This window comes from Zonotrichia albicollis, chromosome 1 (assembly GCF_047830755.1).
Source record: "Zonotrichia albicollis isolate bZonAlb1 chromosome 1, bZonAlb1.hap1, whole genome shotgun sequence".
Taxonomy (NCBI): domain Eukaryota; kingdom Metazoa; phylum Chordata; class Aves; order Passeriformes; family Passerellidae; genus Zonotrichia; species Zonotrichia albicollis.
In genome coordinates, this window is record NC_133819.1 from 129,922,859 (window position 1) to 129,938,471 (window position 15,613).

A 15,613-nucleotide genomic window follows, 5' to 3' on the forward strand; every position below is an offset into this window, starting at 1 on the left:
AATAGGAATGCAATTTTATTGCAATTTTCATTGCCTTTTAATCCCTTTGTTACTTCACAGATATAGGACTATGGTAAAATATAAACTAACACACCAAGTTCATATTTCCTTAACTTTCCTCAAAGAGGAGAGTTGATAATTAGTAATTATCTGAAAATAAAACTTGAATCAAGTTACGTACTTACTTACAAACTGAAGTGATATAGCTTATATTTAAAAATAGTTTTGACTAGTTTTTACTAGTTTAAAGAAAAGCATTGAGAGAATTTGGATGTTTGAGGGGAAAGATGATTTTTCAGCTGAGGAAATTATACTGAAGAATTTCTTTATTTTGTAAATAATAGAAGTACTACATTCAAAATTTAAATAAGATAATAAACATGAAAAATGGAAAGTATATATTAGGAAAGAAAACTAAAATGAAAAAAGCTTAAAGAATTATAATAATGTGTAAAGAACTTTAGGCAAAAAGTTATAAATAATATATAAATTATTTGTTTGGAAAAAGGAAAATGGTTAAAGACCCATTGATCAAGGCAGTCAGCATAAGGACTATTTAACATGGCTTGAATTTCAGTTTGGAAGGGGAATTTTTGTGACACGCAGACTAACATTTTTAAATCAAGGGAGAGCCTAGAAAGAACAGATTTTAGAGCAAGGCATTTGGTATCAACATACAATAAAATAAAACTCTTGTCAGTGTTTAGGTCTGAAGTTACTGGGCTTTTGGGTCACAACAGGTTCCCATTTAGAGCTAGCTGGTAATCTGGTAATACAATGAAATCTGTATTTTAGTAGGGATAAAAGTAATCCACTCTGTGTGCTAATGCTGTAAGATATCTTTCTATAAGCAGTGGTAAATTCTAGTCGATTTTAATCTGTAACCAAAGTGTGTTTTCTGCATCTGCTTTGAGAAGCAATCATCCACAGGATTCAGGCATAAAAATTCAGCCCACGTTATCAACAAATAGAGAAAAAGACATTTCCTCTGCAGCAAAGGCTGCAACATGACAGTGAAAGTATTCTTTTAAACAAAGAATTCCTCAGGTGTTTTGAGAGGTGAAACAAAAATTGATAATTTCTTTTCATTCTTCTTCAAACACAGAAATATTTTTGAAGGTTTAGTAATAACTGCTGTACTGATGGTATTCTGTACTATTTTTTCATAATTTACATGGAACCAACTATCTGAATAAATATCTTCTTTGCATTCTTATTTCCTCCTGAAACATACAGCTATCTTCTGCCAAATGACAAAAACTTATTGCTATAAATGTTTTTCTTCTCAAAGCCGGAGACTGTACTCTTTTACTCAGAAAAGTTCTTCTCTACAGAGGCTTATAATGCAGTCTGTGCAGAATTCACTGCCTTACAGTCTCCCATGATTCATTTGTCGCTTCTGTTGAAACATATCTCAGATTGCAACTGTTTCATAATACATAATCTGTTGTAATGCAGATGAGATATGGGTGTAGAACCGAATTTTAAACATTATTATCTTACTTAATATTTTAGTGTTACAAAAGCAATAGGTGAGAATTTTACGATTAAATGGTCTTGACAATACATGTCTCTGTTCATAAAGTCAGACTCAGTAGGCTGCTTGTATTCCCTAGGTTCAACATACACTAGAAAATATCTGGGAAGAAAACTATTTAGAAATTATAGTCCATATTCCTTGGATTTGTTAACTGAAATGCATGCTTAACTTTGGACACTAGAAAGAAAAATAAAACACCCAAAAAGGCAATCTGCCTTTCACTGAGTTGTATTTATTGTTGTAATATAAATGATGTTTTGTAAGGCTTTCTGGCATTAAAAAAAAAATCAATATAAAAATGCTGTATAGCTTTTATCAAAAAGGACACAAGAGCATTCCAAAGGGCAGGTGTAGATGCTGATGTAATCTCACACAGAACTGCTGGTGACAACTTTGAGGGCCCAGGTTTATTGTTCAGGACAGCAAAATAGATGCTTCAAACTCTTTGAGAGCTATGTATAGCCGATCTAAAGACATAACCTGGAACTGCTAATGCTGCTCATTCCACTTTCCTATGGTAAGATTAATGCTAGCAAAGATGAAATATTAATAGAGATTCTATTCTAGTGCTTTCCAAGATGAATGTACATAATATTTGAAGACAGATATTTTAGAATCTAGTAAAAATTTTCTTTTTAAATGTGTAATATGCTATAACTCTTTGTGACAATTGGTGTTGGAGAAAACGTGTAGCCAGAAAAAAAGACATTGAAGTTTTCCAATCTGTTTCTCACTATTTTTTTAAAGGCCTTTCCTGTTGACCGAAACAACAGACTGAAGTTTATTACATTTGTATAAGAAGGCTAAGATCCAATCCACAAGAAGTGATAGATTCGGTAAATAATTTTTCCAAAAGATCATAAAATGACAGAATAGTTTGAATTGGAAGGGAACTTTAGAGGACATCTAGTCAACCATTATGAATAAAAGTAAATTGAAGAGGAGCAAAGAGTTAATTTTTCTTCCTCTTAAAGGCTTCTGGAGTTTTGTTCACAGGTGTGATACTACGAATTAATTTTATGGAAAGGATCACTGAGAGTACTTGAAAGATGTTGGCAAGCTTACTTCATGTAATGCACTATTTATATAGCAGACAGAAGAAGAGCAAAGTGTCATGTTAAATAAAACCTGAAAATACAAAATGAAAGAACTGGGGTAAGTAAGAAAGAAAGAAAACTAAGAGAGACAAATGGTGCATAACAGTGCATATATTCAAACCAAGATTGTGATGAGTTTACAAATGAAGAGAGGAACTTTAAACGATTGAGGGAATGATAAGGAGAGTGGATGGTAAGACAAGACAAGACTAAACAAGAAGACTTACAAACATAGCGGCAGCAGCACAAAAAAGTAAGGCACTAAATATTTCAAAACCTAAAACCCATCAAATTTCCTACCCACACAGCCCAGCTGAATTAAAATACAAATAAGTTGTAGAATTCTTCAGCAAAAATTCAATAGCTTAAAGATCCTAAAAAACTAAAGGTATGTCAGAAACTCAGGTAAGGAAAGTACGCTCATGCATAGAACTGTAAAGATCATAATTTTACAAGTTGTCAAAAGATAAGTTTATTGAATCAAAGTTGTAAATCTAGATGCTCCATAAGATGTTCAAGCACCTGGTAAAAAAAGATCTGCAAAACTTGGTACCTTTTTCCAGGACAGGAAAAACATTTCACTTTCAAAATGATGCTATACTGGGCACTCTAGAAATATATCCATTAAATCCAGTTATTTCCAATCTTATTTTTTAAGCTCCTAAGTTAGATTGATACATTTTAATTTAACTGACCCACAGCAATATGAAAGCTCTTATTTTTGGAAGGACAGGCAATTTGAATGTCTCAGTGACTACTAATTGCAGACAGCAAGCTCATCAAAGATTGAAAGTACAGTAAAGCGGAACAAAGGGCTTCTGAGGATGGTTGCCTCTTTGGTTCCAGTACTTCACGACACTCTGGCTATCTATCCTCCCTGTGTTCTGACTGCAATAAAGCAAACAGGGGAGTGGAATATAAAAATGCTGTAAATTTTCCTTAATAGTTTTCTAATTAAAGTAATAATCTGAAAAAAATAGCCTGTTACTGTTTGAAGATAAATGTTTTAAGGAACATAGAAACTTTAGTGGTTTTGCAGGCCTAATGTTCTTTCTTTTTTTAATCTGGTAAAACTCCTGGAATCTTAGCACAAATATGACTTGCCCTGTTTATATCACAAAGTCTGTAAAATTTTATTAGTTATTGAAAATAACTGATTTTTAAATAAAATTTACATGCTGTTTATCATAAAAAAAAAAATAAAAAGTTATCTCTTTATCCCAGCAAGTGCAAGACCCATAGCACAGAATAGTAACATATTAGGGTCAAAAATGAAGCACAGCTTATGAGCTAACCATGAAATAGCTGGAAATAAGAGCATGACTATGTAGACAAAACAGAAATGCATCTGAGCTCAGACAGGTAACCGATTTTAAAGCAGGATCAGGCCAACTCATATAATTAGATAGTTCACTAAATGTCCGGATTGATCTATACTTGGCTTCACACCATCTCACAATATTCAGGATTGCCTACCTCACCTCATTTATTCCCTCTTAGTTCTGAGGTGAGCTGTACTCCCCTCACTCCCATCTCCTGTGTCCCCTCCCTCAGCCTGAGCAGAAGGCGCTGCAGCCCATGAGCTGATGGGTGCTTGGGCTGAGCTGAGCGGATCACGCTCCCACAGCTGCTGTGTGGAGCAGACAGATTAAACTGCTCAGCCTTTCCCAAACCCCACTGTCTCACACTGGAGCTGGACCTCACCCAAGAGAACCAGAAGCTGTCTAGCACAGAAAACGCTGTGTGTTAAAAATCTCAGAACAGCAGCAGGGCAGCAGAACATACACTGGGAGGAGTATCCCACTCTGTGCTGACAGTAGCACTCAGTACTGGTTAGAGTTAGCACAGCTGCCTCCTTTGGACTGGATATTGGGAAAAATCTTCCTGAAAGGGTTGTCCAGCAATGAACAGGCTGCCCAGGGAAGGGGTGGAGTGACCACTCCTGCAGGTATTTAAAAGACGTGTGGCTGTGGGACTCATGGGCAAGGTTTAGTAGTGGATTTTGCAGTTCTAGCAGTTGGATTTGATCCAACCTAAAAATGTCTTAAATTATAATTCTTAAATATATTATCTGTTGTATTCATCAAAAGTATATGGTTAGGATTTTATTGTTTTCAGCAATGATTATTTTTTATTTGGTATTATCTTTTCTCTTAGAAGGGGAGACATACTCTTTGACATGATAACTTTTTTCTCCAATGGGCTCCATTCCAATACTTAGTGAAACAGATTAGATGCTATCTCCTGTCCTGCCTTAATATGCTCATGTTTCAGACCTTTGGCAGTGTTATTAGTGCATCGTGAAATTTTACAGGATATATCAACATATGTCTGTCAAAAAAAGAGAAATGAACATTTCTGGACATTTATTAAAAAAACTACCTTTAAGCTATTTTTATCATTATATAAAAGCACTAAGGACATTCACACACTGAATTTTTTCCCCCATTAGAAATTTTTGAGATTAGACATGCATTATGCACAATATTTATTCTGTGTCTCTTAGAAAAATATATACTTAAGTTCCACTTATATTTCATCAGAAAAATATTGCAAAATTCATAACAAATTATAAATAAGAAATATTTCTACTGAACTTGGAGAAATAAATTTAAACATTAGTACCTGAAACAACACCAATTCCATCATCACAGTCATAATCAGAGACTTCACTGTCACTGATTCTTTTGGATCCTGGAAAAAGAAAAGACATGTATCATCTTCCTTCCTGTAAGTTAAAACTATCCTCTGTCAATAATACCTAAAATAGTGTATGGATTTCATACTATACCATGAAGCATTAACATCAGCATACAAAGGTAATTATTCATGTTATAATTGTTAAACATATATGACTGCATCAATTATTTCAGCTAAATCTTAAAAGTAATATAAAATGAAATGCTGAAATACATCTCTACAACATAGCTTTTATGAAATATTTTATATAGTTTATATTAATTCCATATACACCAATATTTGCATTCATTCTGTACTGAAACTAGCATCACATTGTTCATCTTCCAAGTTTTCATATACAAGGCACCAATCCTCCCCAAAGTCTCTGAATAACAGAAAGATTATTAATAGTAATAATATTAAATGCATGTAGTACTTTCTTCAAGTTCTTAATAAGGATTATCAGGAGAAAGGGCAGTTCACACATATAGCGTGCCATGGAACATAATCAAACTATTAAATGTATACCTGCCAAAATATCTAGAGCTGAGTTGGTTACAGCAGATTCCACTTCCACAATTAGAACCCAAATGTAGGTCACACAGGAAAAGTAAATATGTCAGGTTTTGTTCAGCCTAAATTTACTTCAGTCTTCTGTGACATATTTAAACAGTATTTTATTGTTGATACCAGGGTTAAACACTGGCATGTGACTGATAATTATTCATTCACTTCTTTTAAAAGTGAAAAAATCCCTGCTCTTCAGCAAGATGGTGTGTTTATTTTAAGTTTCTGACCATCTAAAAATGGGTAATTGGAAGGCAGAAATTTTAATTGTCACCACACCTCCAATCACATGCAAGAATTTTTTTCCTGCCTGAGGACAATTTTTCTGAAAAATGTAGACACAAAAATATCAGTAAAAAACGTTGAGTAAACCTGAAGAAGTCCAGGACAAAGCAGCCTTAATGCTCTATCTGAGTGACTGGCACAGAAGGATGTCTACACTCCTTTCCCAGCAAAAAAATGGGAGAACATGTACTTAGAGTGGTTTTGACAAAAAATGAAGAGTTTTCAATTTAAAGAAACTTTAGAAATTATTTTAATTATAAGAAATGCTGTCATTTTAGACTGTTGAACATCTGTTTACCTACCCACTAGAGGATAGTGGAAGGTTTTCTTTAGCAGAAAGAGTGTGCTTGCAAGATCTGAGACTTCTCCTAAGCCATCCTTATACAGTAATTAATCATCTTATTCTCTACAAATTCATGTAATTTCATTTTTAGTCACAGAATTCTCTTGGCCTTTGCAATATTCTATGTGAGTAAATTCTGCAGTTGGAGTATGCATTGTGTGAAATCAACTTCCCTATATTTTATATCCATTATCTCAGACAATGCCCTCCAAGCTTTTGTATTCTGAGAAACATGAATCAGCATTCTGTGTTCTGCTGTAGTTATCTCTTGGTTTGCACTTTTTTTGAGCTGCAATATCAGTCTTTGGTTCCTCTACACATGCCAACCTCTCCAAATTTCTGATTGTTCCTGCTGTATTTGTTTGTACATTTTCTATTTCTTCTCTGCCTTTTATGAGAAGTCAGAAGTCACTGCAGCATTTGAGATGTGGGTGTATGAATTTGTAATCTGGACTGCAGACTATTTCTTTGAGGATTTTTATTCTTTGAGGATAAAAAGTTCTCAGTTTAAAACTTATTCAACTAAAACAAGATGTGTGATATGTGCTAATTATTAGAAAATAATTTATCCTGCCAATACATTATGTAATTTCAGTAAAGAAATTTTAATTGTCTTTATTTAATTGCACTAAAGGCTGATGTTTTCCTCACAAATAGGAAATTAAAGCTCAGGGAAAATCATGCAATTCTTATATGGTAGCTCAATTTATTATAAAATTTTAGAAATAGCCATACTACAATGGGTAGAGGAGAAATATTTTTGAATTCAAGAAATAACAAGTCTTTCTCTAAAACAAATAAATTACAAGCAAGTGATGACAATTAGCACTCAGGAAAACTTAGATGATGAGAACAGAAATGAAGGAAAAGGTTTCAACCTCCTCTGATTATTTTCTTAATTATAGTATTAAAAGGCCCACTCTCTCTTTTTCCCCAAAGAAAGGATCCATTCCACCTGTGATGCTGTCCCTGTTGCCATTTTCAGGAGAAGCTTTTGATGGTATAGTGATACATGTGCCAGTGAGCAAGAAGGATTAGTCTCCATTCTCAGCTGCTGATTCAAATCCAGGTCCATTAAAAGAGGGCGATATTTGTGACCAAACACTAAGCAAGAGAGCCCTACTAACTGGCTGGGCTTTGCCTGGGACCTGGAAGGCAAAAGGCCCAAAAGGAGTGCAAACCAATTCTGTCCTTTGGTAGCCCTGACACTGGTGTTGCAGCAGGTCTGTGGCTGCTGTGCAGAAATGCCAATAAAGTCACCCAGGCCCTGTCGAGAGGGGATTGTGGCATGGGAAGATGAGGGCAATTGAGTTTGCTGATGCTCATCACATGGCTGCTTGGAAAGGTTTCATCATGAAAGATGTAAAAAGGCTGAATCAACTATGATTTGAATAGATGTCATTTACTCATCAACTAATTCATTCTTATGAATGAATCTAATTAATTACAACTGAGGTTGCTTTTTATTTATGTTTATATTTACAGCTAAGTACATCTGCTTTAACATATTTTTAGAATATTATATTCTGTATTCAGGAGGAGATATTTGCATCTTTGAGGATGAAAATAGTCAGCTGTTGTCACAGTGGGCTCTACACTTCCCAGCTGTGTAGCTAAAATTATATATTGTTGTAGTCACAGGATACATCTGGCACAAAAGAGAGATTAGGAAGCTTCAACAGAGCACAGGTATAAAAGACAGGGTTCTCTCTCTGTCATCTCAACCACATCCACCTGTTCCAGAATCTCCTAATACTTCAGCTCCACATCATCTTCCAGGATCTAGAGATCTAAGCCTCAGGAAAGAGCCAGTGCAAGAGAAAGTGAATGGGCCAGGATTGAGACCTGCCCGAAGCATAGGAGTAGAAAAAGAATAAAGTAAAGGAAGAATCAGATTTCAGTGATTTCTCAAACTGTCCTTGCCGCTGAAAAGAGGAGAGTCTCTTGTAACACCTGACATCCTTAAAATATGAAACTTGATCTGTAAGATGAGATATAAAGCTTTTTCAGCTCAGATCACCCACTCTATATCCTCAAGCTGCTACAAGCCAGCTCTAACTACTAACAGAATTAAACCAATTGAAAAAATAATCACGTTTAAGGAATATTTTTCATTTCCTTACAAATGTAAATTTAAATGATAGCAAAGAAGTCAGAAGAAATTTAAAGCAGAATTAATGACTTGGTTTTATCTTTGGCAATCAATTTTTTCAGGAAGGGGGAAGGAAAGCAATGCTATGTCAATTAAATGTGTAATATCTAGAACTACTGCCTGGAATACATAATTTCTGCAAAGGAATCAGATTATACCTATTTAAAACATTTTCCATTAACTTCAGAAATGGAACAAACTAGAAAGTGCACAGGTCAAAACCTTTTGTTGAAGTAAGTATTTGAAATGTCAGTATAATTACTAGCAGAATAGTTTAATAGCTCTTGGAATTTTTGCAAGAGTGATTTCATCTGCTTTATATTAATTTTAGATGGTACTTTCCTTTTTAACCTATTGTCAATGTAAATGTGAAGATTTAGGCATGTGTCCCACCTTAGCCATGTCTTTTCAAAGTACTACTTCACTAAGTAATTTGGACCACTGATTACAAAAAAGAGAAAGAAAAATTCATATCTTATCTGTGAAATGGGACATTGAAGCCTCTCACAAATTATTGCAAATTAATATTGTGAATTAAACTGTTATTTAGTTAATATCTTAAACTCTTTGACATATACATTATAAAATATGGTCCAAAAATCAAGAGCAAAGGGTTTAAGTCCATTCTTACATAAATTCAGAATTCAGTAAAAATCTTATATTCCAGGATACTGTCTACATTAAATGAATGCATTGGTGCCAATGGTTTGCCTGTAGTTAATTTCTCTTTGATGCCATTCCACTGGTATGTAGTTTATTTATAAAACTTTATTGGAGTTATTATTCGCCTTTTGTCTGATAACTGGGCAGTAATAGATGGTGAAGACAAACTTTCAAATCCCTTCCACCCAGATTAACAATTATTACAGTTATGGATTGAAGGCAAAATAGATCCCAAGCTACTGTAACCCTCAAATGCCTTAATTCAGCATAGCCTCAGGGAAATAAAAATGTAATTTTTTATTCCATTTAGCAAGTTTGGGTTTAACAGCCTTAAACTATCAATAAAACTCTTCAGGGGAGTGTTGATATTGGGGACAATGGAAAACCTCCCCAACCAGAACTTGCCAACGTTCAGCATCCTCCTGCCCCTCCACACTCCCCTACTCCTTCCCTGCAGTGCTGCTCAGGCTACCACCTCGCCCAGCACGAGAGCTCTGTGAGAACACGTGCACAGCAGGGCTGGAAGTTCACAGCACTTGCATCCCTGTCACCTAAAAACCTTTAGAACCATTATTTTTAATTTCAATTTAGCAAGTACTTTCTATTTAATTTTTTACTATTTGCATTTTTACTTTCTCTTACACAGAAAATGAACTTATAATACAGTAGTTTCTTAGTATAAAAACATTTCAATTTTTCATCCTCGGGGATGAAGTAATAGGAAGTAAAGAAGTAATAAGAAGTAAAGAACAAAATGAGGTCTTTCATTCAATTTTTTTAAAGAAACAGTTTTTTGGTTTTTTTGTCAACTTTTAATGGGATGCATTGTTGATGGCCATGGAAAGCTTTAACAACTTCTAAATAAGAATATGGGGAAAATTGAAAAAATGTTTACAGAATATTCTTTGGTTTTCCCAAAGCTGTCCATGTTTAAAAAGCATTCGGACCATGTATTTAATAACTTGCTCTAGATTTTGGTCAGGACTGAATGGTTGGGCTCTTGGACTAGATGATTGTGGTAGGTCCCTGCCAACTGGAATATTCTATTCTATTTCACCAGAATCACATTTCCCTACATAGCAACATTCTAAATAATTGGAACTCTCCCATATGAATGAAACAATATGCAAAAAAAATTATTTTCTTACAAAGCAACCAAAATCTGTGGAGGGTTCCAAAAAACCTTCTGCCTTCCACATGACAACTGCAGTTGGCACACAGCTTTTCTTTGCTCTCTTTTTAATATACAGAGGAAATAATACAAAATACCTTCTGAATTTCATAAATTCCCCACAGACATTTCTGATAGACCTCAAGAGAAGATTAACACAGGAGATTCAAAGCTCTACTCAAGTGCATTTGACCAACCAACATAGCTACCAAAATGAACTAGGACAGGGGGTAGAATGAGAAATAAAATTAGTGTGCATCAGCCTAAATACAGAAGAAAGTGCCAAATTTATGGCTCCGTAATTCTGTGCTTTTCTTGTGGAAAAAACAGGAAAAAAAAAGGAGACAGGAAAAAAAAAGGAAAAAGAAAGCAGACCAGGCTCCCAGTCCTGTCCCTTACAATGCAGGAAGCTTTTACAAGGTTTTGTGGACTCCCTGGGGCAACCAAGGGTAGTGAAGCATGCTTGCAGTTCCCTCCCTGGAGCTCACAGAAGGCCTTCACAACCACTTAAAGTCACTTAGCATAGCCTGTATTTCTTCTATGTTCAGAGCTGACACATAAGTACCCCCAAAAGAGTCTCACAACAACTGTTTTAAGAATTTGCTCTCTGATATTCATCCAGCCTGTGCCCAAGGGTCCTTAGTGTGAGCTAATTTCTCATGCAGTCCTGCTGTCTCCATGTCAGTCTGTCACTTCATCTTCCTGCACATAATAGTGGGGTTTAGAGGCTTTAGACCAGTTTCATCTACACTGACAGAGGAGTTTAAATATAAAATTCTATTAAGTTCTTACAGGTCTTTGAAAATCGTTAGAATAGGATAGATGAGAAAGATAAAAGAGAGCGATACAACTTCTAGATAGAAGGGAGAGATACAAATTGGAAGTCTTTAATCAAAAAGAAACTTTATCCATATAAAATTTGAATCTAATCTACATGTGTGCAAGCCCACAGATGCCACACCAAACTTGGTCTGTCCCCATGTGAAGATATTGTAAAACATGAGAAGAATTTGGGATTATTTCAGGAGAGAAAGGAGTAGAAGAAATATAGGAGATTGACATTAGATGTAATCAAAAAAGGATTTTATTAGTACTACTCTCAAGAAACTTCTGCCCTAAGGGGCTTTTGTTTCTCTCCATCATGGTATGGATCTATTTTCATAACAATGTGAGTTTCATTTTTTAAACATAACTAAAAGATAATTAGTTGAACCAATTCTCAAAGAGATTCCAATAATTAAAACTGCAAAAACTGCAAAAAGTCCCACATGAAATGCACTACAAAATTTAAGTTGGTAAAAACTGTATGTTATTAATTTACTTATATTTAATTAAGGCAAATTCCTCAGATAGCGCTGGATTTGTAATGGGGATTTATATCAACAAGAAACTGCAAAAATATATACCAGTGTAAATACTGATTTTGCCAGTACTTCACTTACCCCACATCTGTATGCTAAATATACTTACACTAGTTCTCAAACAGCTGTAATATAATAGCATTCCTTTTAATCCAGTTAAAACTAGATAGCATTTTCCTAGTAGAGTTAATAAAGCTCACTACAGCTTTCCTACCATATCTCTACCTAAAATGAAGGCAAGCAAAGCAAGTGTGGTGCTACAGTATTGCTCCAATATCAATACTGAGACATTAACAATAGAGAAAGAAAGCCAACAAAAGACCTAATACTCAAAAGCAGACAAGAAAAGCCAAAGAACTTTTATGCAATTTAGTATCTGCACAATAGGTAGCAAAAGCACACCAACAAAATATCAAATTAAATTTTGCACATATATGGAAGCAATAAGCATTTATGGCATGCTGAAAATTTACCTGAATTATATGAATATAAGCCTTTATCTGGAAAAAAAATATTTAAATGAAGTAGTGTCAGGGAAAAAAAATATATGAATCAACACATGTAACAGGGATGATTAGAACCTTAAACTTTTCTATAATTGCTGCCAGAGATGGAAGAATTTGATAGTGTAGCCATACTACTTCAAAATTATAAAACTCAGGCAGCTAAGAAAAATTAAACCACAAAAATGCCAATCACTTCTGGATCAACAGTTACATACAACAGCCACAGAGATCTAGTAGAGCAATTTCAGTCATTTCCAATTTTGAAATACAGTTGCACATTTTTATTACAAGTGTTTAACTTTTTAAGGGCAAAATGTATGTTCAGCTGGGCATACAATATGAGCTGCTACCCTTAAAAATATTGCATGCTTCTCTTGGCCCTGCAGCACTAGCAGAACTTTCCCAAGGTGTAGTTTTGAATGCTCCTTTAAAATTAACAGACTCTGAAGTGATGTGCCAGTCAATCTTCTCCCTCCTGCTAGGTCTTGACCTGGTAAATATGTACATACATGAGAACCTTAATTAGATACTGTTGTTACCACTGAATTTTAGAACCCTGATATGAGCTGAATGATTAAATGCTTGCAATACCTGATTTATTGTTTGCATTACTTAAGTCTGACTGGTTTATGTATTTTAGCTTTCCAAACAATCATACCAAGTTTTCTAAACTGAGCCAAGGAATAGGATGGGGCTATCTGGACAATTCTGGAAACATGAAATGTTCATTGGATTCGTAGATTTTGAAATATGACTTCCATATTAAGATGTCATAATACAAAGAAGGCAAGAAGCCAGAATAACATTAACAATATCTTGTCATTAGCAAGATTTTGTAAATATTTTTATTCCTTGTAGTTGAAAAGCTCACAGACAACTTACTAAACAGAAGAGTGCCAGTCTGTAAGTAAATGATGCACCTCAGATTATATGATATGACAGTGTTAGAGAAAATTTCAATTTCTTGCCAAATGGTGCTGTTAATGGATTCACTGGATGACTAAGTGCCTTCTGGCAAGTCACACTTTTTCTGACATCCAGGTACTAACTATTTTAATATGTGGATCATATTACTAAATCACCTACTACTTACAATTTCTAACTCTCTATATTTTCAACTTTGGTTTCTTGATAAATGTAATACCTTTTTATGTCTCAGAATTCCGTTAGTCAATGAAATTTCAAAGTAAATTATACGGTTTTTTCAGCATCACTTACAACCTTTTAGATGGGATCTATTGTGTAAATTCTCTAATATTTTTATTCCTTAATGCTAATCTCTTCTGGTTATGGACTTCATTAAAAATGATACTTTTTTGGCTACAAAATTATGAAAGATGCAGTTTAGAGACTTTATCTATCTTACCCTGACAACATCAGGTGTTACCTGAACACTAAAGGTGTGCCATGTGCCCACAAAATAAATCTATTAACACAGTGTAGAAATTATTCATCTAGTTAAAAATTAGGGACTTTCTGAATTTAACTGCTGGATAGATCTTCAAAAACATACAGTTTCTTGAAGAGAACAAGAATATAAAATTAGTGAGATTATAATGGGATTGAGGACTAGGAAAGCAATGTTTGTTTCTATATGGTCATAACACAGAAAGGAAGAAGTCAGAATAGTATTAAAACCATCTGAAAACTTCATTGCACAACAGAAGAGTAGTTTAATAACATGATTTTGTCATAAACTTTTCAAAAAAGCTTTTTAAGTATTTTTGTAGTTTAATTACAATTTAGTAAATTAATATTCTAAATTAGTTTCTTTTACTAGAAAAAGAAAAATATTCTGATAGTTTAAGGCCTTTTTAGACATCCCTGTATCATGTTAAATACCTTTTAATTAAAGTATTTAAGAAACCATAGATGTACAATAAAATATAATAAATAAATAATAGATGTACAGTAAATACAATACTGGTATATATCTCCATATTCTGTGAACAAAATATCAATGCATGCAAACCAAGATAACATGCCCAAGGCCTATGCTTCATTTAAAGAAAGAGAAAAACTAAGGAAGAAGCATGAAGGAGAAAATTAATTGTCATTTTGACTCTCTAGGATAAAATGCATATAATAAATTAATCATGGCCTGTGCCACTGACCATAAAATGCTCCATATTCTAATTTGGAAAAAAGTCTCTGACACGTGTGTCCATTAGGTACAATTCACTTACCTACTAGTGAACAGCATTATTGTCATTTCCTCAGGTCAGGTTCAGTGACATTCATTGAAAATTATGGTGCTGACTTCCCAAACTCACAACAAACTAAAGGAACTTGCTGAGACAGCAAGATCCTGATTCTGCAGTGAAATGAGCCCCTACAGGGCTCTAAGGAAGTGAATAATTTTCAGTGGAAGAAGATTGGCCATCATTTCACAGGTGCTCATATTTCACAGATTAAAGTTTCAGATACATTTGTAATTAATTGTTGTTAAACTTTAATGATTTTGGTACTACGAAATGTATATCTTGATGTTCTACAATATAGACTTGATAGCTTTACCATTTAAATAATGGAAGAGAGGGATTAAATTAACAGTTATGACATTCCTCCTTGATCAGATGGTAGAGCCACAGAACATTCAAAAACTAAAAGGTGTCAGAACTCAGCATTGATGAGTCCCTCTAAAAATGTTTTTCAAAAATTAATAAGCAATGGGACTATTAATTTTTTAATTCAGTCTATCAGTTTGATTTTTTCTAGTCGGATTTAATAACTTTTATCATGTTAAGGTCTCAGCATTACTGCAGAAAATACAGTCTGATGGAAAAATGTACAAAGTAAAAAATTGAAAAAATTTTTCATGTTACTCAAAACACTTTGTTTACACATCATAGCTTTTCTTTATTCCCATTCAAAGAATGAATAAAATTTAAAGAAAAATAATTATATATAGCTTTTTGCACACTATATGCAGATTTTTTTTAGAACATAACTGCAGTCAGATTTTGTCCCGACAGTTTAAACTCTCATTATTGTAATTTGTCTCCTTCCAGATTTTTTATGGACCTGGTGAATCATGAAATTCAGTGAATGGAGTCATTGATGAATTTCATTCTAAATGTAATGAAATTCCTTTAACAAGAAAACTACTCCAAAGTATGTTTATTTACATTTACTTTAATTTTGATTTATTTTTTTCTGGTTTTCAGATCTTGGGAAAAAAAAAATTGACTTCTACATGTTGATTTTCAAACACTGTAATTTCTAAAATCTTTGAGATCTTGTTCAGAG

The 15,613-nt window shown here is 34.0% G+C and overlaps 1 protein-coding gene across 49 annotated transcripts in view; it reads right to left on the minus strand.

Moving 5' to 3' along the window:
* RIMS2 (regulating synaptic membrane exocytosis 2) overlaps positions 1-15,613 on the minus strand; it is a 457,129-nt gene that overhangs the window by 167,493 nt on the left and 274,023 nt on the right. For 27 of the 49 annotated variants that reach the window (XM_074553797.1, XM_074553727.1, XM_014270235.3 and 24 more), the window contains one exon: positions 5,263-5,331. In XM_074553797.1, coding sequence (XP_074409898.1) covers positions 5,263-5,331 — 69 coding nt within the window. Of the gene's footprint in view, positions 1-5,262; positions 5,332-12,331; positions 12,359-15,613 lie in introns of all 49 variants that reach the window. The other 22 variants (XM_074553869.1, XM_074553702.1, XM_074553753.1 and 19 more) reach the window with 1 other exon arrangement.